Source organism: Capsicum annuum, chromosome 3 (assembly GCF_002878395.1).
Source record: "Capsicum annuum cultivar UCD-10X-F1 chromosome 3, UCD10Xv1.1, whole genome shotgun sequence".
Taxonomy (NCBI): domain Eukaryota; kingdom Viridiplantae; phylum Streptophyta; class Magnoliopsida; order Solanales; family Solanaceae; genus Capsicum; species Capsicum annuum.
This window is the reverse complement of record NC_061113.1, coordinates 154,095,601-154,121,012: the sequence shown is the minus strand read 5'-3', so window position 1 is coordinate 154,121,012 and position 25,412 is coordinate 154,095,601. Positions and strand designations below refer to the sequence as shown.

Below are 25,412 nucleotides of genomic sequence, written 5' to 3'. Positions count from 1 at the left end.
ACTCCCTTGGAATAAGTTGCAGAATGTCGAGTACCAGCCCCCAAGAAAACCCTAAACAATACTTTAAATAGTTCACCCTAATTATGGAACTAAAATCACAGAGCTCAGTAATTTCTCGGATAGGTGACGACATTTTATGACACCTTATTAGGAGTCTGATGACTTATCACAGATGTCGTTAGCTCCTCTTCGCTTTTGACACTCGTTGCCTTAAGGTTGATGATGAAACCTGATGACTTATTAGGAAATATCATCACAACTTTCAATTGAGGTCTATTCTCTGTCTAAGGCTAACAGTATCTCTGATAACTTATCACATAACTGACGACTTATTAGGAATGTCGTCAAACACACTTCTCTTCTATTTGCTTCAGATTTCAACTCTTTTGTTTCCATCCTTGTTGGTTCTCTTGCATCTTGGCTTCTACTACAAAATCACACATAAAACAATCCAAAACGACAAAAGTTGCTTAAGAATTTGCAATTATTCTCAGTTAAAAGCCTCAAATGTGTTAGCATCTACTCACACATCAACACCCTCAACTTAAAACAATTGGTTGTCCTTAAGCAACTAAAACACAATTAAGAGAATACAAAGTACATTCGGCAGTCAACCATCCATATTATCTCAAAAATCTTCACCATCTCCAAGGTCAATTAATTTAAAAACAACAACTGTGCATATTACTGAAGAACAACAATACGACACAGAGGAATCAAGATATGGCATCAATTCAGCAACAACACCCATGCATGTACCAAGATTACACTATCCAAACAAGTTAGCAACTAGTAACGTAACCAGTGTGCCCTCACTACAAAGAAGTCCCACTTTACTTATATCAGATATTACATATGTAACCATGGGGACAATCACTAGACACTCACTCTCAGAATGAAGTTCCAATCAATGTATGCCAATTACCATAGGCTGGCCCTTATTTTCATTACCAAGACTTTCAGACAAGTCAGCTAGGACACTATAGGTCTTCTCTTTGGCTTATAATGTAGGCTATGGGCTGGTATGATACTCAATGATATTTAAAGTGACTAAGCCTCCTTGACACTATGCTAGCTTTTGGGGTTTCACTCATTAGCCTTTTTCTATTCTTCTCCTTTCTTGATTACATTTATTTAGGATGGGTGAGGTTCTTTTCTACAATCACTTCTTTTTTCCACAACTTTTCTTTTCTTGCTCTTTTCCACCGCACCTAGCTTTTAATTCTTTTCTTTTACTCTACCTTTCTTCATACCTATTTTACATTACGCACCCCTATGATAGCTACCCTCAACTTAGTCTATTTGCTTAAGTCAAGGTGCACATTTTCCAAGGAGGACCAGGGGTAAAACAGGTTCATTATGATATAAAAATAGGACAGTGATAGATATCATAAAAAGAAATAGGCTATTCAGGCTTAAAATAGGGATCAATGGATATTATGCATACAAGGAAGGTCATTTAGGCTAAAGTAGGCTAATATCAAAACGACCTATGATCCTTTTCTTCAACCTAGGTAAGACTAACTGGGCAAGTTCTAAATCTAACATACAAAGGGAACTAAGTAAAATCTCACACGCACATGGCACACAAGTATATCACAAGTTACTACGTATCCTCTTCATGCAATTGTTTAGAAATGGTTATCAAGTTAGTAGAACTAATACCATACAAAGATGAACAGGTGGTCACAATTAGATGCACATCACACAGTTACAAAGTAGACAATTGGAAAGGTATTCAAAAATTAACAAAAACATTTCAACTGCCTAAGGTACTTGTATTTCTCCTAGTCAACTACAACATTTTACAACAAATTACAATACGTCTAAACATGTCGGCTCTACTAGGAACAAGACTCCGGAGAAAAGAGGCACGGTAACAAAAACCCCAAGAGGACATCAACACCCATAAGTAGCCCCACCCTCAACTTAAAATCATACAATGTCCCCAATGTGTCAAACCAAAACAAAAGAGTTAGAAACATACCTATGGCACCATGGGTGAGAAGATCTGATGTCAATCACATAATACGAATACAAACAACAAAATACCTTGGGTTGCCTCCCAAGCAGCACCTGATTTAATGTCGTGGCATGACTAGGTTATCTTGACTACTCAGAATTCATGAAGATACCTTAAAAGTGCTTTATCCTTTATCCCTCCACTTAGATGATTTAAATCGTTGTCCCATCTTTTGATATCTACATCTTTTAGGTGCATTGGGAAAATGTGAGAGCATGATAAGAAAATTTTTATCACGATACTTCAAAGACTTAAACTGCTTGCCAAATTTTACACCAAAATTTCGTGTGGGCTCTTTTGGCAACGATGAGAATCTTAAAAATCCATTAAATGAACATCTGTCTTTAAGCATCTTGGCCTTCAAGATTGGTGTTGTATTATACCCTTTCGAAAAGACAAACTCCAAAAGGTAGGAATTTTCCTCCTCATTTCCAAAACTCATCATTTGCTTGGGTGATTCGACTTTCATCACATCCACCAAGAATAATGTTGAAAAGTGATTCGAGTGAGGTCTTATCCCTAATTTTGGAGTTTCATCCTTCTCGACCTCTTCACCTCAAATTGGGATAGAGTCTTTATAAGAGATTGGCTTGGTTTCTTCTTTTGCCTCTAGCACCATTTCCTCATTCTTAGCATCATCTCTCATAGTTGGTTCGATTGGTTGGGAAATCACTGAGGGTTGCTCAACATCAATATAGGGTTCTTGCTCCTCATCTTCACACTCTTTTATTATTTTAAATGATTCCACAGGCAAGATATTATCTAAACATAATATAGAAGAATGCTTTGAATGATTGACCTCTATATCCATCTCCTTGTGAATGATTGGCTTCATGTCTTGATGCATATCACATAAGATATCATATGTGTCTTTCTGGAGATCTAACATTCGTTGAAACATAGCTTCAATGCCACTCTTACCGGTGCTTCGTTCTTCCTTTTCTTGACCATAAAACTTATCAAACTTATAAGAAGAACTAGAATTTGGGTCAGCACAATAGGGGGATGGGGCATTTGGGAAATCACTCCAATGTCCATCTTGACCACCACATAAAGAACAATGATACTCCTGGTAGGATGGAGATGGTGCACACATCTCTCTCCGAGGAGCATATCTACAATCTTGCCAAAAGTGAGGTCCATCACAATATGGACATGGATCATCAAGATAAGATTTCCAACCACCAAGCTCATGCTCATTCCACGATTCCATAGTAATAAGTAAACTAAAATAAAAATCTACATAACACAAGAAATAAAAGAAAACTAAAAACAAATATTTACAAGTTTGAATTCAACCAAGTAGGCTAAAATTCCAAACCAACTCAATACGCCAAATTGTTCCCCGACAACGGCGCCATTTTTTATAATGCTCAACTTGCACATCAATTAAGTGCAAGGCGGTCGTCGTCAATATATTTACCCAACCTTTGGAGTCGGGGTTGAATCCACAGAAAAGAATGTGAGTGGCGATTAAACTAGTTTGAAACTAAAGCTACAAGTTAAATTCAAATAAATGATATGAAAAGCTAAAATGAGGGTTTCAATGATCAGACAAATATTAAAGTTTAATTTGCTTCAGAGATCAAATTTTAAACTACAATATTTCAAGTCGATGATATAAAGAAACTAAAGTTGATGATACTAGAACAGTTCTAGTATTGGATTCTCGTCGCTTATGGGAAACACTAAATTATCAGTTTTGATAGTCCATCTAAGTATTTCTCAACCTACCTAGATGTTGAACTCCCTAATTCTCTTGAACTTAGGAAAGTATTCTATTCACAGTGATTTTATCTCGAGTTTATCAATTTTATTACATTATTAATCATTAGATGAGAACTTAACCTTCCCAAATCCTCATTGATAATTCACTTCTTACTACGGTTGATTTGTTATCTCAAGCAAATCAACAGTAAGCAAGGCCTATTGTTTGCAACAAACAGAAAATAATTAATACAAAAGAATTATCATGATGTTCCCACAATCACTTGAACCCTAACAAAATATTAAATTCATGGAGGAATAATCATAGATCCCATAAGCCTAGTTGTGGATTTTAGTTCTACATGAGAAAGAAAGAGATAGCAACAATTATATTCATTATTCAAAGTAATTAAACTTATAAAAGATGAAGTCTAAAGTTTATTCTCTTCCAAGATCAAGAGCAAAATCTCAAAACCCAATCAAAGAGTTGAATATTGAATTCTAAGTAAAGAGCCCCCAAAAAAAGTAAAATCCCTTGGAATAAGTTCCAGAATGTGGTGTACCAACCCCCAAGAAAACCCTAAATAATACTTTGAATAGTTCATCCTAATTATGGAAACAAAATCACAGAGTTCAGTAATTTCTTGGACAGGTAACGACATTTTATGACACCTTATCAGGATTCTGACGACTTATCACAGATGTCGCTAGCTCTTCTTTGCATTTGACACTCACTGCCTTAACATTAACGATGAAACCTGATGACTTATCAACTCTTTGATGACTTATCAGGAAATGTCATCACAACTTTTTGCTGATGTCCATTCTCTGTCTAAGGCTGATGGTATCTCTGATAACTTATGACATGGCTCATAACTTATCAGGAATGTCATCAGACACACTTCTCTTCTATTTGCTTCAGATTTAAACTCTTTTGTTTCCATCCTTGTTGGTTCTTTTTCATCTTGGCGCCTATTATAAAATTAAAGATAAAACAATAAAAAACGACAAAATTTTCTTATGACTTTGAAATTATTCTTAGTTAAAAGCCTCAAATGTGTTAGCATCTGCTACTATATCAATTTTTTTATTTCATTATTTTAGTAGACTTAACATTTCAGTAGATGGAGTTAGTTGGGGGATTGTCCCATCAACTCCATATTCAGACAGTTCAGTTTAGAGGCTTTTCAAACTAATTTCAGATAGTATTTAGTTGTACAGATTATCCTTATAGTTTGATATTTTCGATAGTATTTTAGATGTTTGAACCTTATGGCATTTCAACCAATTTTTCGCATTTATTTTAGTATATTATTTAGTGCTCACCGTTGATATTAGTCATGAGTTAGTTTGTGGTCTTTTGGGGTCGTAAGCATCGTGTAGCATCTGGGGAATAGACTCGGGGCGTTACACCTTTGTACTCCACAAGGAAGCTTAATTAACCATAACCATGACCACTAAACCATTCCATTTAATGATTCCAAACTGTTTAAACCATTTATACCATTTAGGGTTCCATTACCAAACCATACCATGCAATTGTTCCATAAAAAGTCTAATAGTATAGTAAAAGCATTATCATAGGCATTTTATCAAATATGTTGGGGCATAGTGTTTCCAAAACCAATTCCAATTACCAATTAACTATTCCCATGAAACCAATTGTCCAAACCACCATTAAAGCATGTAAAAACATACTTAAAACATGGGAAAACCATACCAAACATTCACTTTGAAAACTTCAACATATACTTGAAAACCTTAATACCATACAATAATCATACCGTGAAAACATTCCTTTAGTTGGAACTAACAATGAGGGAGAAGTAACTTTCCTTAGTTTATGAAGATGATGGAGAGAAATCACCCAAACAAACCCCAAATAGCTCTTCTAGATAAAACCCTAGGCTTTGTTTACCCAAGAGCCTTGGAGAGAATTAAAGAGTGTTTCTAAATGTTTTAGATTTGAATAATAGGGAAAATAAACTCCCAAGTATGCTATTAGTCGTGGGGTTATAATGGGTTAAGAGGGGAAATATCCAGATTATCCCCAACTTAATTATATAAAATCCTCGTAGGTGGGTACGACTAAACCATATCGGTTGTACCCTCCAATATGAAAGGTACCTGCTATTCTTACCAAAGCCCCCTCTTAGACCCCTACACTGGTCAACATACTAACATGCAATACAAACTTTATCCAAATGTATGACTAGTACCCTTAACCCGTACCCATGACAGAACTAACAAAAGTTGACATTATCAACCATACAAGTTGGATAATATGACTCATACCCTATATCACAACCCACGGTGAGCCACTCATATTCAGATCCAAGTTACTTTACTAAGTCTCAGATTAAGTGAAGGAAAAAACAAACCATACGACCCGTACCCTCCAAGTCATACCCATTTTAGAACTCAATCCTACCCACCAACAAACACTAGTTACTGTACGTCAAAGCCTTACCAACCGTACCCCAATATATGACATATACCCCCAAGTCGTATCTTGTCAAAAAACCAAAAATCTGAGAAATCATCTAGTGTTCCAAAACCCAGGGTGTTTCAGTCTCTCTCACTAGGATTATTCGTCCTTGAATAATAAAAATGGTAGGTCAAACACATGCACGATTCATTTGAATTATCAAATATCAATCCAACCAGTAACCAAGTTAGAAAAAAAAGACACAAGGATCTATCTAACCCTTAACAAAGTTAGAAAATAAAGATGTTATCAAGAACACATACCTTCCGCATAAACATCCGTAGTAGAAAATAAATGCGGATATTTGAATTTAATATTTGCTTCTATTTCCCATGTAGCCTCTCCATCTTATGGTTTCGCCATAGAACCTTAATCGAAGCCACATCTTTGGTCCTTAACCGATGAACCTGCTAATCCAATATGTCAATCGGGACCTCTTCATAAGATAAAGAATCTGAGATATCCAATCCTTCCAAGGGAACCACCGAAGAAGGATCACCATGACACTTTCACAACATAGAGACATGAAATATCGGATGAATAGAGCTCAAACTAGAAGGCAACTCCAATTCATACGCCACATTACCAACCCTCCGTAAAACTACATAAGGACCAACATATCGGGGACTGAGCTTTTCCTTTTTACTAAACCATATTACCCCCTTTATGGGAGACACTTTTAGGAATACCTTATCCCTAATCTTGAATTCCAAGTCTCTACGCCGTACATCTGTATAGAACTTTTGGCAACTTTGGGCAGCCTTAAGCCTATCCCGAATCTCCTTTACCCTTTCCATAGCCTGATAAACCAAATTCGGACCAAACATATTTGCCTCACCAAGTACAAACCACCCAATCAAAGATCTACACCTCTTACCATACAATGCCTTAAAAGGGGATATCCTAATGCTAAAATGATAGCTATTGTTGTAAGGAAACTCTACCAAAGGTAGATGCTCAACCCAATTTCCACCATAATCAATCACATATGCTCAACCCAATTTCCACCATAACCAATTTCCCAACCATTTTTGAAAAGACCGCCAGAAATAAGATAAAAATGGTGTACCATGGTCAGAGATAATCGAAAAAGGTACCCTATACAACTTTACAATCATATAAAGATACAACCGTGCGTAGTTCTCAGCAAAAAAGTTTGTCCTCACAGGTAGGGGCGGCAAATAGGTAGATCGAATTGGATTTGGATTGATTAAATATGGATTGAGCTTAAATAGATGGGATGCAATCCACCCATATAATATATGGGTAAATATGGATTTGGTCAAATATAAATTGGGTAAAAATGGTTGCTACCCACTTTAACTCTTAAAGATAAAAACTTAGAACTTTTATATGCATATCAACTTGACTTTTTTATCTACTACCCCACCCCCACCCCCTGCAGCCCTCCTCCCCGTACCAATTTTTATTTTTCTCTCTTTTATCTCTAGTCTCTCCTTTTTTTTTTCCTTTTTAGTTTCCTTTTTTTTTTTTTGCATTTTTTTATTTATTTTTGTTTTTACTTTTTTTCTTTCTCATTTCATTTTTATTTTCTAATGGTATTTCATATTTTATATTTTTTATATTTTTGAAGAACATGACTAAGTCGAGTACAAATCATGGATGATGACGGAAATATCATAATCACTCATTGTATTTGTATTCCCCATCATTTTTTTATTTTTTATTTTCTCATTTTTCTTTCTTTTTTTTCTTTTTGATTTTCTTTGTATTTTTATTTTCTTTTTTATTCAATTCTTTCTTTATGCTTTTTTTCTCTCTTCTATCTGTAACTTCTAGTTCTCTTTCTTTTTTTCTTTTTTTTTTCTATTTTTATTTTTCTTCTTTTTTATTTTTAAACTTTTAATGATAACGAAAATATCGCATATGATTTATGTTCGACCAACATTTATAATATTGTATTCGTTAATACAATTGTATTTGTACTTGTTTTTTATACTTCAAACTTGTATTTGTATTTTATTGTTTGTACCATCATATATATTTTATATAATTCGCACTTGTATTTTAAAGAACTGTTTTGTAGTTGTAATTTATTGTTGACTGCGCTTTATATTTGTATTTTGTGGTTTTATTTTGCTTGTATTTGTATTTGTATTCTATTTTCATTGATGAACTTTTATTTTTAAAGAACTATTTTATATTTTTTTCATAAGTTGATCGTATATTGTATTTGCAGTTATAATTGCATTTGTTTGTTTTTGCATTCGTAAGTTACAATATCATTTGTATTTTTGAACAATTAACAAAGAATAGTTATTTTTCTTTATACGAAGACTTGTATTTATATATATATATATATATATATATATATATATATATTGATACAAACTATATTTTGTTGATATAAATTGAATAATAAAATAAAAATGATGAATTATGCAAATACAATTGCTAAATTATACAAATACGAAAGTTACATTTGTATCAAATAATACATATTTATACAACTTGAACCGTAGGAATACAATTGATACTTTTTTATATATAAATATAAATGATAAATTTAATATACAAATGCTAACGATACATTTGCATTGAATGATACATTGTATATTTATATATTTTAGTCTCAAACAAATACGATTAATTCATATACGTGTTTGTATATAAATACACATGATAAATTATACATATTCACGACTAAACTATTCAAATAAACATAATAAATATATTTGAAGTATATAGTATGACACCAATAAATATAAAGTATAAAAAATATATAAAATATAAAATCCAATGACAACAAAAACATGAGAAAAAATACAAAAATAAGAAAAATGATAAAAATGATGAAACAAGAAGAAAAACGGGGAAACGAAAATACGAAAAAAAATAATGCAATGGTAAAAGAAATAAAACGAAAAAGAAAAAGATAGATTAAAAAATGAGAAAGAAAAAAGGAGAAAATATAATAAATGAGTTAAAAAAATAAAAAGAAAAAACCAAAAACAAAAAAAAAATGAAAAAGAAAAAAAAAGTAAATTAAAGGAAAAGAGAAAAAAACAAAAAAAAAAAGAAAGAAAAGAGAAATAAAAGATAGAAAAAGAGAGAAAATAAAGGAGAGAGACTATGAATTGTATTTAATTTGTAAGAGATGCTATGAATTGTAGTTAATTGAAACTTATGTTAAATGGGATAATTAGAAGCTTATGTTTGCTAACCTATGTAGGTCTCAAGCAAATATAATTAATTCATATACTTTTTTTGTATATAAATATAAGTGATAAGCTGTAGACATTATATAATATGATACAAATAAATATAAAGTATAAAAAATATATATAAAATATAAAACACAATGACAACAAAAAAGATAAGAAAAAATACACACACGAAAAAAGAAAAATGACAAAAATGATGAAACAAGAATATAAAGGGATAGAACGAAAAAAAAAAAAAAGAGAATGCAATGAAAAAAGAAATAAAAACAAAAAAAGGAAAAAATAGATGGAAAAAATGAGAAAGAAAAAAAATATAAGAGATGTGTAAATAATATAAAGGAAAAAAAATGAACAATAAGAAAATTAAAATAAAAAAATAAAGAAAAAAAAGAAAAGCAAAAATATGGAAAAGAAAAAAAACTGAAATTTAAGCATAGGTGGGTGATCTTTGTGTTAAAATGGAAACCAATATTTTAACTATTTCGTCCATATTTTAATGAGCTTTTAAAATGAGTTGATATCCATATTTACCCATTTGAAATATGAGTGATCCAACATAATAAATATGGATTAAATGAGCTTCTTTCATAAATAAGGGTTGAAATTGATACCCCTACTCACCGACAAGAAGTGAATAAACTTGGTCATCCTATTATAACACACCAAATTTGGTACTCGGAATGCTACACGGTGCTCATGACCCCGAAGGACTATAAGCTAACCCATGACTGATATATGTACCAGTACACTGCATAATATACGGTATATATGTATACATACACTTTAAATGCAGAAAAAACTGTAAGTCCATAAGATTCAAAACTGAATAAAACATTTAATAAAATAATGTCTGAAAAATGGTACAATTAAAACCAAAAAAAATCTGAAGTAACTGTCTGACATGCTATAGTCTGAAAGCCTCGAAGTTGTCTGAATAATGAGTTAATGGGACATGTCCCCAACTAACTTCATCTACTGAAATAGATCAGTACTGAAAAATGACATAATAAAATAATATCATCCTTAAATGATGAGGACTCACTGCTAACTTTTTCTGTTGAAATCTGGAATGCTACTGATGCTCTAGATCTTACACTCCTAAGCCTATGGCGTAAAATAAAACACAATAGGGAAAATACGTCAGTACATTGAAATGTACTGGTATGCAAGTGAGGTAGGTTGAATGCAAATGGTTCATATGCATGAACAATACTAACTGACTGAATGATATGAACGTGAGAATACTTGTATGAAGACGTAAGTGAAACTAAGATCTTGATGGAGATGAATACTAAGTTCTGACTACTGAGTCTACTGATAACATGGATACCCTAACGTCTAAGATTACAAATACTGGGATACTAAATAACTAAGTTTACTGATCCTAATATCTGAGTCACTGATAATTGAGGAACTGATACTATATTGTTGAGTACTGAAGGACTGAAACTAAATTACTACTACATGAATGACCGTTTCTGACAGTTTTGATTATGAAGAACTGGTCTGGTTGACTGTATCTGATAGTCCTGAAGCTGAATACTGATAATATGAGGTCTGATAACTGATATAACTGATAACATAAGTGACTGTATCTGATAGTCTTGAATCTGACGGAACTAACTGAGTTCCGTACTATATCTGAGTTGACTATATCTGAAAGTCTATATTTTGATAAACTATCTGAGTTCTACTACTGAGACTGAAACTAAAACTGAGACTGTGGGAGGTAGTCATCTACCAACATACCCTAAAACTGAACTGGTGGGGTCCAACCTATAACCCCAGCAGAAAAGGTATCAGTATCGTGCCACGGGTAAAAATAAGCTGTGAATATACCCTCACTACAGGGAGTTCTTCTGTCAACCCCTCCTGATATGAAACTCAAATAAGATATATAAATCCCTAAATGCGTAGGGTGCATCTCTACCTACGTTGGCTATGTAGTTTTTGAACACAGGAATTGCTACTGAGGATCGCACCCTCTACTGGTTGACAGTGTGTATCCTCATCACTGGGTTCACTCAGTGCTGAATCCTATTCCAAACTTAATAGGCACAAAACTAATTTACTGGACAGAGTTGATAATAATGGTATGGTTGAGCTAAACTGAGTTTACTGAGTTCCATTTATCGATGGAATACTACTGAGATCTGAGGACTGAAGTTAATGACATTACTAAGAATACTGAAGTTTTCAAGATTACTGAGTCCTGAGATAATGGGATTACTAAACTACTAGGATTACTGAGATTTCTGAGATTTCTGGGTTGCTGAGCTTTCTTGAGTCACATGACTTACTGAGTTCTATAGATTATGTCTTGACTGAGGATATCGTGAAAACATGACACTGGCTCTAGGCACACAGTTATAGTTTTTGGGTACAAGCACCCCAGGACTCAATAGAAGAAAGCTGACACAACATGACTTAACTCTTCTTGAACACATAACCAATATTCATAATTCATAATAACATAAGTTGGGGGATTTTATACTGCACATAGTTCTTAAAATCCTATACATGGAAGAGAATGCATAGAACAACATGCCATAAGTCCATCAATCTAGTTTCAGGAACATTCCATCAAAAATCATAATGTACAAAAATATCATAGAAGTCATTGTTTTCATAAGGGTGTATCATAACTAGGTTGAGGATATGGATTTTTTCTTATAAACATGAGAAAGGGACTAACTAAGTAACATAAGATAGCTAAGCGTGAATTCATAAAATACTGAATTACCTGAGGACGCAAGGCCAGGCAGATTACATGGTCCAAAAATATTCTGTAAGCTGAGGTACTGAAACACTGATGACATGAAGGATTGATAACTACATGCTTTGGTCAAGCCATACCTGAAGTTAGATTGTGGTACTGATCTGACTTCTGAGCTAAGGCTAAGACTGATACTTTATCTAAGACTGTAGTAGAAACTGTAACTTAGTCTGTAATTGGGAATCATACAGTAAATGAACGTTGGTTTCTGATAAATAAGGTTTAGATTGATATTGAAGTACTGAGACTGAATACTGATAACTACTTGGAGAAGATTGACATATATAAGGATCCGATGCTCAAACAAATACTATATCAAACTCAACACTCGACTAAGGCCTGAGGAATGGAATACCAACATTATGGATTTATCAAGAGATTTAAACTGAGGGTATACATGATTTAATCTGAGCTTGACTTATCACTAGGAGTAGAGCATGAGTCATGTGGACTGAACATATGGTAAGACATGACATGAGTGCCTGAGTCATGAGTTCCATGACCTAAGTCTGAAATTTTTTAGTTCATGGAACATGACTCATACTACTAAGGTTATTGGAACTCATCATGCTAGGAATTCGACACGCACACGATCCTATAAGAGGAGTGTGAAATATGCATAGGTAAGGTGATGACAGAGGTACAAAACAATTACACTGAGATAAGAATAGGTCAGGAATCATCTTTCCTTAGTGATTTTCTACACATACTTGAGATATAACTAGGATCTGAAGGCCTTACTTCCTGACCTTAAAGTTTAACTGCTATGCAAGGCTACAACAGTAAAGAAACCCATGAATGTATTGAGACAAGAGAAAACAAATATTTAAATGGGAGGTCTGTAACATACCAGTGACTGCATCAGGAGGAATTTCATGATCCTGTTGGGACTGAAGGGCATGAAGTCTATTTGGGCATTGCTCACTGATAGAACTTGAAGTGGCACCCTGCTGATTCATACGACCGAACTGAGCTGAGGAGCGGAGATGAATCTGATAACTTGACTAGGGCAATCTATGACTCTGTGGCCTGGCTTACCACAACCAAAACAGACATTACTGTTGGCTCTACACACACCCTTATGATGCTTACCACACACTTCACAAAGCGGATGAGTAAAAATCCTGCTCTCACTACTCTGGGCCTTGGAGCCTGATGCCCTATTCCTATGCACATTTCTGAACTTTGGTATTGGTACACTAGCTAAAGAGTGAACTGGGATGAACATTTCTGACACAACTGAGAACGGCTATCACCCTGTGACCCATGCTGAGCAAAACTATAACTTCTTATTCTGGCTCTCTTGTTTTCTCTCTCCTTTTTCTTAAGCTTCTGTTCTTTGATCTGCTGGGCATAGACCATAATCCTAGATATGTCCATGTAACCAATCAACATCGCAGTCCTGTACTTCTTAACCACTCTACCTGATACCCCTGACACAAACTTACTCATTCTGGATCTACTGTCTACTACTACATGGGAAGCGTACCTGGATAACAGAATGAACTTAAGGGAGTATTCTTTTATGCTCATGGAACCTTGTCTGAGATTGATTAACTCTAACACTTTGGCTTCTTTCTGCTCTAAGGGAAAGAATCTATCTAAAAAGGTTGTAGCAAACTCTTCCTACTTTATGGGCTCTGTCTCTAATCCCTTGTCTACCTTCCACTGTTTATACCACGTATAGGATACATCTTATAGCTAATACGTGGCTAACTCTATGCTCTTACTGGAAGTCACTCCCACGTTGTCTATGACTTTTTGAACCCGATCGAGGAACTCCTATGGATCCTCTTCGGGCTTAGAACCGGTGAATAGAGAAGGAGTTATTCGTGTGAAGTCCCGATTGTTGACTGCAACATCATTGGCCACTGGGTTGGATGGAACAACAGCTGGTCGTTTATTCTAAGCTGCGACTGAACTGGCTAGAGTAGTAAATGCAGTCCTGAATTCTGCATGAGAGACATGCTCATCCAGAGAATCTGGCTGGACGGTCTGAGGCACTGACTGATTTTCAGTTTCCCTTTTATTAGTCCTTTTGGAAGGCATGTTTTGTAAATAAAAGGAAGAAGCTGATTATAATGAGAGTTTAACTGGAGCTTATGCTCACTGGTATGACATGAATACTGAAAGAAAGGAAACTGTTCCTAAAACATCTCATAGCCTCCTGCATATAAGCATGGTGCTCAACACACCCATGTACAAAACTCTACTAGATGCAACTTTCAGACTTCCTAGGACACTATTGAACCTTAGGCTTTGATACCAAGTATGTAACGCCCCAAATTTGGTACCCTAAATGCTACACAGTGCTCGTGACCCCAAAGGACCACAAGCTAACCCATGACTGATAATTGTACCTAGACACTGCATAATATTGACATATATGTATACATACACTATTAAATGCAGAATGAAAGCTGTAAGGCCATAAGGTTAAAAACTGAATAAAATATCTAATAAAATAATATCTGAAAAATGGTATAATCAATACCCAAACAAATCTGAAGTAACTATTTGATATGCTGTAGTCTGAAAGCCTCTAAGCTGTCTTAATAAGGAGTTGATGAGACATGTCCCCAACTAACTCCATCTACTAAAATAGATAAGTACTGAAAGAATGACATAATAAAATAATATCATCCTCAAATGATGAGAACTCACTACTAACTCTACCTGCTGAAATCTGGAATGCTACTGACACTCTGGATCTCGTGCTCCTAAACCTATGGTGTAAAATAAAACACCATAGTGGAAATACGTCAGTATGTTGGAATTTACAGTATGCAAGTGAGGTAGGCTGAATGAAAATGGTTCATATGCATGAATAATACTAACTGACTGAATGAAATGAATGTGAGAATACATGCATGAATACATAACTGAAACTAAGATCTTGATAGGGATGAATACTAGGTTTTGCTTACAGAGTCTACTGATAACATGGATACCCTAACATCTGAGATTACAAATACTAGGATACTGAATAACTAAGTTTACTGATCCTAATAACTGAGTCACTGATAAGTGAGGAACTGACACTGTATTACTGAGTACTGAAGAACTAAAACTATATTACTAATACATGAATAACAGTTTTTGATAGTTTTGATTATGAAAAACTGGTCTGGTTGACTGTATCTGACAGTCCTGAAGCTGAATACTGATGAGGTATGATAACTAATATAACTTATAACATAAGTGACTGTATCTGATAGTCCTGAATCTGATGCAATAAACTGAGTCCCATACTATATCTAAGTTAACTGTATCTGACAATCTATATTCTAATGAACTATCTGAGTTGTACTACTGAGACTGAGATTGATACTGAAACTGAGACTGTGGGAGGTAGTCATCTAACTGATATGCCCTAGAACTGAATTAGTTTGGTCCAGCCTGTAACCCCAGCTGGAAGGATGTCAATACCGTGCCATGGGTAAAGATAAGCTATGAGTATCCCCTCACTACAGGGAGTTCTTTCGTCAACCCCTCTTGATATGAAACTCAAATGAGATTTATAAATCCCTAAATGCATAGGGTACATCTCTACCTATGTTGCCTACATAGTTCTGGAATGCAGGGATTGCTACTAAGGATTTCTCCTTCTACTGGATGACAGTGTGTATCCTCATCCCTGGATTCACTCGATGCTGAATCCTATTCCCAACTAAAGAGACACTAAACTGATTTACCGGACGGAGCTGATACTGATGGTATGGTTTAGTTGAGCTAAACTAATTTTACTGACTTTTGTTGATCGATGCAATACTACTGATATTTGAGGACTCGCTGAGAGTACTGAAGTTACTGAGATTACTGAGAATACTGAAGTTTCTGATATTACTGAGTACTGAGATCATTGGGATTACTGAACTACTGAGATTACTGAGATTTCTGGGTTGTGGAGCTTTCCCGAGTCACATGACTTACTGAGTTCTATGAATTATGGCTTGACTGAGGATATCGTGAAAACATGACACTGGCTCTAGGCATATAACTATATTTTTTGGGTACAAGTACCTCTAGGACTCGATTGAAGGAAACTAAGACAACACTTCTTGACTCTTCTTGAACACATGACCATTATTCATAATTCATAATAACATAAGTAGGGGGATTTTATACTGCACATGGTTCTCAAAGTCTTATACATGGAAGGGAATGCATATAACAACATGCCATAAGTCCATCAATCTAGTTTCATGAACATTCCATCAAAAATCATAATGCATAACAATATCATAGAAGTCATTATTTTCATAAAGGTGTATCATGCATTTGTCATTTAGGTCACAATTTAACTATAATACATGATTTCTAGTCTTTTAGGTATTTTATCAAACACCTTACATGCACAACTTAGGCATAGGTGTAATCAACAAATTATTCATCATGAACAACCAAATTTACATGTTTTCAACTCATATGCTATCATAGATTCATAAAAACACATAAAGATTCCAACTTGGGAATCATTCAACATCAATAACATGAACAAAATCCATTCACCACATAAATATCATGATATAGAATTTAAAAGAGGGTTCTTGGGCTTCATGGATGAAAGAAATCCATGAGTAAACACTATGCATACCTTAGCTTGTGATAATTCTATGAAGATTGACGGAAAGATTCTTGAAATTTGACGGTGAATTTCCTTAGAATTGAACCTTCTATGAAAACTCTAAGGCTTGTTCTTGAGAGTTTTTGAGAGAAATTGAGTATAAGTTGCTGAATTATGGTCAAATCTCGTATTATTAGGCTTATATACGGTGGGGAAATTTACCAAATTTCCCTTAAGACACGGAAGTGTAATGCTGAAAAATTGGGTACAAAGGGTATACAAAGGGCGACGTCTTTGGTAGAGCCTTTTGTACCTGGGCGGGGCCTTTGGTAGCGCCCTGTGGAACCTGGATAGCTCATTTGGTGTTGAGTTTCCCACAAAGGCTATACCATGGGCGGTGCCCATTCATAGCCTTTGGCTACTGGTTTGAAATCTAAATGAGCCCTAAACGGATTCCGAAAATTCCAAAACTCACCCGGAATGTACTCTTGCCTTGGCCCATCGCAATGAAACTTGAAAATCATAAAATGGATGTCGGAAATGTCATCAAATAATTTCCGAAGTTTGGAGGCTTAAAATGAGACTAAGTGTTGAACACTTTTCAAAATTTTATAAGTGTTGGATCTTTTAATGAACTTCAAGGAACTTAACGAGCTGAATTTAACCGCAAGATCTTGCGAGGTCTTACACCTATCCACGCAGACCCAAATCTAATCAAATTGATTCAAAGACCGAGGATGTCCTGTAACAAAATCAATATTGATTACCTCTTATTTCAATTCCGAAAACTTTATTTCCCAATACAACCCACTAGGCCTCATGAGCTCAATATTGACTTGTTGGTACACCATGCATTTGGCCACAAAATCCACCATATCCCTCTTCATACCACTCCACAAATATATCTCTTTGAGATCATGATACATTTTTATTAAATTAGGATGAACAACATAGCGTGATTCATGTGCCTCCGCCAAAACCCTCTGTTGCAGACCATCGACATCAGTAACATATAACCGCTCTTGGTACCTCAAGGTACCATCACCACTCATCTTGAATACCATCACTTTTTCCCACCAACATCACTCTTGATTTTTATCTAGATAGGATCTAAGATTTGTTTTTCCTTGATCTCTGCACTAAGAGACGACTGAACTATTTCCTATACCATCACTCCACCATCATTAGAGTCCAAGAGATAAACTCCAAGATTAGCCATGCGGTGAATCCTTCACCAATTCCTGATTCTCCTTTTCCCCATGAGCCAAACTCCCCATGGATAACCTATTAAGAGCATCAACAACCACAATGGCTTTACCTGGGAGTAGTGAAGACTCATATCATAGTCCTTGAAAAGATCCAATCATCTTCTCTGCCTAAGATATAGCACATTCTATGTTAACACATACTATAGACTCTTATGATCAGAAAAGATGTCCACGTGCACTCCATATAACTAATGCCACCAGATTTTCAAAGCAAAAACCACCACTAAAAGTTCTAAATCATGAGTAGGATAATTCCTCTCATGCACTTTCAACTGCCTGAAACCATAGGCTATCACCTTCCCATGTTGTATTAAAACACAACCAAGTCCTATCCAGGACGCATCATAATAAACCACAAAACCCTCATTACTTCATGCAATGTAAAAATTAAAGTCGAAGATAGCTTATTCTTTTGATTCTTGAAACTCCCCTCACAAGTATCCGACCAAGAAAACTTTATCTTCTTCTTAGTCAACTTAGTCAATGGGGTAACTATCATAAAAAACTTTCCATGAATTGCCATGATACCTATAAAAAAAAACCTAGAAGCTCCAAATATCGATTGGAGTCATGGGTCTAGGCTATCTCTTAACCACAACCACCTTTTGTGGATCTACCATGATCCCCTCACTAGAAATAATATGACCCAAAAAAGTAACAGTGTTCAACCAAAACTCACACTTTGAGAATTTGGCATACTGCTGCTACACTTTCAAGGTCTGCAACACCGCATGGAGGTGATTAGCATGATCCACCTCACTCTTAGAATACACCAATCTGTCATCAATGAACACAATGAAAAAAAGATCTAGAAACTGCCTGAAAACCCTGTTTATCAAATCTATAACTATCGTCGGGGCATTAGTCAAACTGAATGACATCACCAGGAACTCAAAGTGCCCATACTAAGTATGAAAAGTCAACTTAGGGATATCTTCCTTCCTAATCTTAAACTGATGATACCCATACCAAAGATCTATCTTAGAAAAGAATTTGGCACCTTACAATTGATAAAACAAGTCATCTATCCTTGGGAGAGGATACCTATTCTTAATGGTCACCTTATTTAATTACCAATAGTAAATGCCTTCCTTATTGCACATGAATAAAATCAGTACAGTCCACGAGAACATGCTAGACAAATAAAAACCTTATCCAAAAGATCCTTAAGTTGCTCTTTGTGTTCCTGCAACTCAGTCGAAGCCATTATATAAGAAGGGATAAATATTGGATGAGTGTCTGAAACCAAATCAATACCAAACTCGATCTCCCTATCCAGAGGAACACCAGGAAGATCATCTGAAAATACTTTAAGAAACTCATTTACCATTGGAATCGAATGCAAAGAAGGACTTTTTCAGTTAAAATCTTCAACCTGGGCTAGATGATAGAGACACCCTTTAGAGATTAACCTCTGAGCTCTAAGAAAAGAAATAAACCTCCCGCTAGGAGCTAGGGAACTACCATCCTACTCATTAATCGGTTGACTATAGAACCTAAAGAAAACCTTACGGGTCCAACAATCTAAGGATGCATAACAAGAGTGTAACTAATCCATCCCTTGATAGCTTCAACATCAACCACATAAAGTTCAAGCAAATCTACCAAAGTCTGCCTACTACAAATAGATACCACACACCCCATATAGACTTTTTATTAACCATAGAGTCTCCTACCGGGGTAGAAATAGAAAAAGCATTTGCAAAAACCTCAGGACCACAACAACAACAACAACAAACCCAGTGTATTCCCACCTAGTGGGGTCTGGGGGGGTAAGATGTACGCAGTCCATACCTCTACCTCTGATGAAGTAGAAAGGTTGTTTCCGATAGACCCCCGGAAAGCACAGAAGCAGATTACATAACATAAATACGGCAACCATAAGTAATATAAAACAGAGGAAAGCAAAGAAAAGCACACAGATTCGTAATAAAACATGGAACACGGAAGACGGAATCATAACAGGAATAAAAACCCCTCCAAGTAATTCCCTACACTAGCGACCCATACTGGCCCTAATCCTCTGCCGAAATTCGCGCCCTCCAGACCTTCCTATCTAGGGTCATGTCCTCGGTGAGCTGTAACTGTTCCATGTCCCGCCTAATCACCTCGCCCCAGTACTTCTTCGGCCTACCCCTACCCCGCCCAAAACCATCCAACGCTAGCCTCTCGCACCTACGGACCGGGGCATCCATGCCCCTCCTCTTCACGTGTCCGAACCATCTCAATCGTGCTTCCCGCATCTTGCACTCCACTGAAGTCACACCAACCTTCTCCCGAATAGTCTCATTCCGAACTCTATCCCCTCTAGTCAGTCCACACATCCAGCGGAACATCCGCATTTCTGCCACCTTCATTTTCTGGATGTGGGAGTTCTTAACTGGCCAACACTCCACTCCATACAACAAGGCCGGACGGACTACCACCCTATAGAATTTGCCTTTAAGCTTGGGCGGCACCTTCTTATCACACAGCACCCCCGACGTGAGTTTCCACTTCATCTATCTCGCCCCAATACGATGCGAGACATCCTCGTCAATCTCACCGTTACTCTGGATCACGGACCCAAGATACTTGAACTTATCCCTCTTACATACCTCCTGTGCTTCCAGCTTCACTACTACCTCATTCTCCCGCCTCACGTCATTAAACTTGCATTCCACATACTCTGTCTTGCTTCTGCTCACCTTGAACCCTTTAGACTCAAGAGTTTGCCTCCACACCTCTAATTTGTCATTCACACCCTCTCGTGTGTCATCTATCAGCACTACATCGTCTGCAAAAAGAATACACCACGGCACCTCCTCTTGAATGCACCGCATCAACACATCCATCACCAACGCAAACAAAAAGGGACTAAGAGTAGATCCCTGGTGCAATCCTGTCAGGACAGTGAAATGCTCTGAGTCTCCTCCCACCGTCCTCACCTGGGTTTTCGCTCCATCATACATATCCTTAATTACTCTGGTATATGCCAGTGGTATCCACTCACCTCCAAGCATCTCCAAAGCACCTCCCTGGGGACTTTGTCGTATGCCTTCTCCAGATCGATAAACACCATGTGTAGATCCTTCTTCCGCTCCCTATACTGCTCCACCAACCTCCGCACTAGGTGGATTGCCTCCGTCGTTGAGCGGCCGGGCATAAATCCGAACTGATTTTCCGAAATAGACACTATCCGTCTCAGCCTCACCTCGACCACTCTCTCCCAGATCTTCATAGAGTGACTCAATAACTTAATCCCCCTATAGTTATTGCAACTCTGAATGTCCCCCTTATTCTTATAGAGAGGGACCATGGTACTCCACCTCCACGCCTCGGGCATCTTTGCCATCCTGAAGATTTCATTAAACAATCCAGTCAACCACCTTACACCAGCCTCTCCAACGAACTTCCAAAACTCCACTGATATCTCATCTGGCCCCGTCGCCCTACCCCTTCACATCCTGTGGACAGCTTGTCTAACCTCTTGTACCTTAAAACGTCTACAATAGCTAAAATCCCGACACTCCTCTGAGTGCTCCAGTTCCCCTAACACAATAGCTCTATCCCCTTCGTCATTCAAGAGCCTATGAAAATACGACTGCCATCTCTTCTTAATGTGGCCGTCCTCCACCAACACTCTACCGTCCTTCCCCTTAATGCACCTCACCTGATCGAGGTCACGACCCTTCCTCTCCCTAGCCTTAGAGAGTCTAAACAACTTTTTCTCCCCTCCTTTCTCCTGTAACCCTGCATACAAACTCTCAAAAGCGACTGTCTTAGCTGCCGTAACTGCTGACTTCGCTTCCTTCCTCGCTAGCTTGTACTCTTTCCTATTTACCCGCTTCTCCTCTTCGTCCTTACTTTCCACCAACTTAGCATACGCCCCTTTCTTGGTCCCCACTTTCTTCTCCACCTCTTCATTCCACCACCAATCCCCCCGACGGTGCCTGGCCCGGCCCCTAGAAACACCCAACACCTCACTTGCATTCTCCCTGATGCACCTTGCCGCCTTGTCCCACATACTATCCACGTCCCCCCTACACTCCCACACCCCCATTCCTGCCAACCTCTTCTCTATCTCCCACGCATTCATTAGCATAAGGCCGCCTCACTTAATTCTCGGTCTACACTCCTTAGTCCTCCTCTTTCTATTCTTCTTTATACCCAAATCCATAACTAAGAGCCTATGCTGGGTCGAAAGATTCTCACTCGGGATGACTTTACAGTCTTTACACAACGCCCTATCCCCTTTCCTAAGCAACAAAAAGTCAATTTGAGTCCTGGCTACCGCGCTTTGAAAGGTGATCAGGTGCTCGTCCTTCTTCGGGAAGCCCGAGTTCTCCACCGCCAGCCCAAAGGCCCTCGCAAACTCCAGTAGGGTCGCCCCCTCGTCATTTCTCTCCCCAAAACCAAAACCCCCATGCACGTCACCAAAGCCTCCTGGTAGCGCCCCGATGTGCCCGTTGAAATCCCCTGCTACAACAATCTTCTCCGAACTAGGCACGCCTCTCACCACCTCTTCCAAAGCCTCCAAAAACCGCATCTTATCCTCCCCCTCCGATCCCACTTGCGGCGCATAAGCACTACACACGTTCAGGGTAAACCCCCGAACAACCAACTTAATAGTCATCAACCTATCGTTGATCCTCTTCACCTCCACTCCCTGACCTCTAAGCTCTTCATCTACTAAGATGCCCACTCCATTCCTACGCCTGTCGCTCCCAGAGTACCACAGCTTGTAACCATCCACATCCCTCGCCTTAGACCCTACCCACTTGGTCTCTTGGACACACGCAATGTTGATCCTCCTCTTTCTAAGAATCTTCGCAAGCTCTATGGACTTACCCTGAAGGGTCCCTATATTCCACGACCCAACCCTCAGCCTACCGTCCCGCCCTCCACTACCCCCACCCCCCGCGGCCAAACCTTGGCCCCCATCCCACTCCCGCCCTCTCCTCATCCCCCGCCCCCACCACGGCCTCACTCCCCAACCCCCTCGGACATGACCCTATCCACCCATTACCGCCCACAGCCAGCACTACACGAAAGTATAGGAAAATATATAGATATACACGGTGGTAGTATCAAATCAGCAGCAAGGAAATACAAGGCTCACACAAATTCAAAGGAATACTCCCAAAACAAAACTATACTCAATTAGGGGGCAAACACCACCGGACTCAACACCCACCGCCCCAAATACAGTTTCCCAGCCAATAACCCAATCCAAAGCAGTGTAAGAAACGACCACAGCGACAGCAACAACAGACAACAGACAATGTCCACAAATTCCACCCAAGTCAAGGTACAGGGGCTACTACTAGCATAATACTAAGAATGGAATATGAAATAACGAAAATAACAAAGGTTAGAAGTCACCGGATTACGCTTAGAGCTGCGGCTGCTAGAGACGGAGCGGCGGGTGGCGGCTGGAGATCGGGCGGCGGCTGGCTGGTTGAAGGTCGAGGTGGGGGAGGACTGGTGTACCCTGCGGGGGGCGGGGGGTACGGGCAGGACAGGTAAGGGTGGGGGGTGGGGGGGCCGGCGGTCGGGTCGGCGGTCGGGGCTGGCGGTTGGGTCGGTGGTCGGGGCCGGCAGTCGGGTCGGGTCGGCACCGAAGGTCAGCGACGGCGCCGGGGACCGGGGACCGGTGCGAGAGGGAGGGAGAAAGGGAAGGGAGAAAGAGAGAGATCGGGCTGGAGGTCGGCGCCGGGGGCCGGCGGTCGGGTTCGGAGATCGGGCTGGGTCGGCGCCGATGGTAGGCGCGGGGGGCTCGAAGATCGGGCCGAAGGTCAGCACCGGGACTCGAAGATCGGGCCGGAGGTCGGCACCGGGGGCCGGATCGGCGCCGATGGTCGAATCAAGTTAAACAGTACCTTCAGAGAGAGAGAGAGAGTATATTGTTGACAACGGTCGAATATCAGCCAAAATACAAATCTAAAAATGGGGTAACATAAGAAAGAGTGGACCTCAGATTAAGTAAGAAATACACGTCATGAGAAAAGAGTTGTAATGTACCAGTCATAACATTAGGTGATTCCTCAGATTTCTGTCGAGTAGTAAGAGCATATAACCTATTACGACCTGAGCTAGTACAAAAGTAGATATAGATGTAAAAGCAGCACCCTTTGGTGTAAGAGTACAAGATACAGAAATTGGAGCCTTACTCGCTTGCAAAGCACCATTACTAACCAAATAATTTCTAAGGATATGGCTTGGCTGGACACACTTGAAACACTTGTCCCCCTCATCACAAAAACCCCTATGCAACCTACTACAAAATCGATAAGAAGGACATGATGAGGCCAATTGAGCCCCACTTGCCTGATATTGGGCATTCTATGCCAGAAATTATTGCCACCCTCTTGATGCCTATAATCCAAAGGCTTCGGGTAAGAAGTACTAGCTGTAGAAAGGAACCAGAACTCCCCCCTATTTCTTCTTTTACCACTTACCGTCATCTAGACCACCATGTTGTTGCCCACCACCTTGTTTAGAAAACCTAAACTTCTTACCCTGCCTTTCCCCAAATTCAGCCTTCTTCGTCTTTTCTTCCTCCACTTGTTGTATATGAACTACCAACCTAGACATATCCATATCTTTGATCAGTAATGCATTCTTACTTTTAAGGATCAACTCCTAAAACAGTCCAAAAGAGAACTTTCTCATTTTTGCCCATATATCATAAACTAATTCTAGAGCGTACCTTGATAGCTGATGGAATTTCAAGGCATATTCCTTATCTGACATCTTCCCCCTGCTTCAAATTGACAAATTCCTCCACCTTTGCTTCCCTCAACTCTAGAGGATTAAAGCGGTCTAGAAAAGTATTAGAGAAAGTCTCCCACAAAGTCGTCTTCTCAACATTACCTCTCACTCTATCCTAGTCCTCATACAGTTGGTATACCATATCCTTAAATTGGTAAGTAGCAAAATTCATCCCTTCCATATTCGCGGTTTAAATTACCTTAAAATTTTCTCCATTTGATCCAAGAAACCCTGAGGATGCTCCTCATCCACCTTCATACCAGTAAAAGTAGGAGGATTCATCTTCATGAACTGGCTAACCTATATGGCCTCAGCAAATAAAATACCAGATGTATCTCGCTTGGGCTGACCAACAACCAATTGAGCAATAATATAAATCAATTAATGAAATTCCGCATTCATCACCTCACCCTGAGGAGGACTTGTAGCAACGGGTAGAACTCTAAATATATCAGGGACTGGACCCCTAGATCGAGTATAGATCCCATTTGGCCCTTTCACATTGTCCCCATTTGGGACAGAAGAGTTATCTTATATTTCAGATCATCAATGCTTAATCTAAAAAGAGAACAAACCAGGATTAGGGAAGATAATAAACCAGTATTAGAGAAGATACCAGGACATAGACTCTACATGAGTGTGGCG

The 25,412-nt window shown here is 38.2% G+C and overlaps 1 protein-coding gene across 1 annotated transcript in view; it reads right to left on the bottom strand.

The window, feature by feature from the left end:
* The window catches only part of LOC124896743, a 43,124-nt gene extending 18,075 nt beyond the window's left edge, over positions 1 to 25,049 (bottom strand). The window contains exons 1-4 of the mRNA XM_047408517.1: positions 24,967 to 25,049; positions 24,455 to 24,582; positions 24,018 to 24,083; positions 23,387 to 23,487 (exon numbers count right to left, since the gene is read on the bottom strand). Coding sequence (XP_047264473.1) covers positions 23,387 to 23,487; positions 24,018 to 24,083; positions 24,455 to 24,582; positions 24,967 to 25,049 — 378 coding nt within the window. The remainder of the gene's footprint in view (positions 1 to 23,386; positions 23,488 to 24,017; positions 24,084 to 24,454; positions 24,583 to 24,966) is intronic.
* Positions 25,050 to 25,412: the final 363 nt, after the last annotated feature.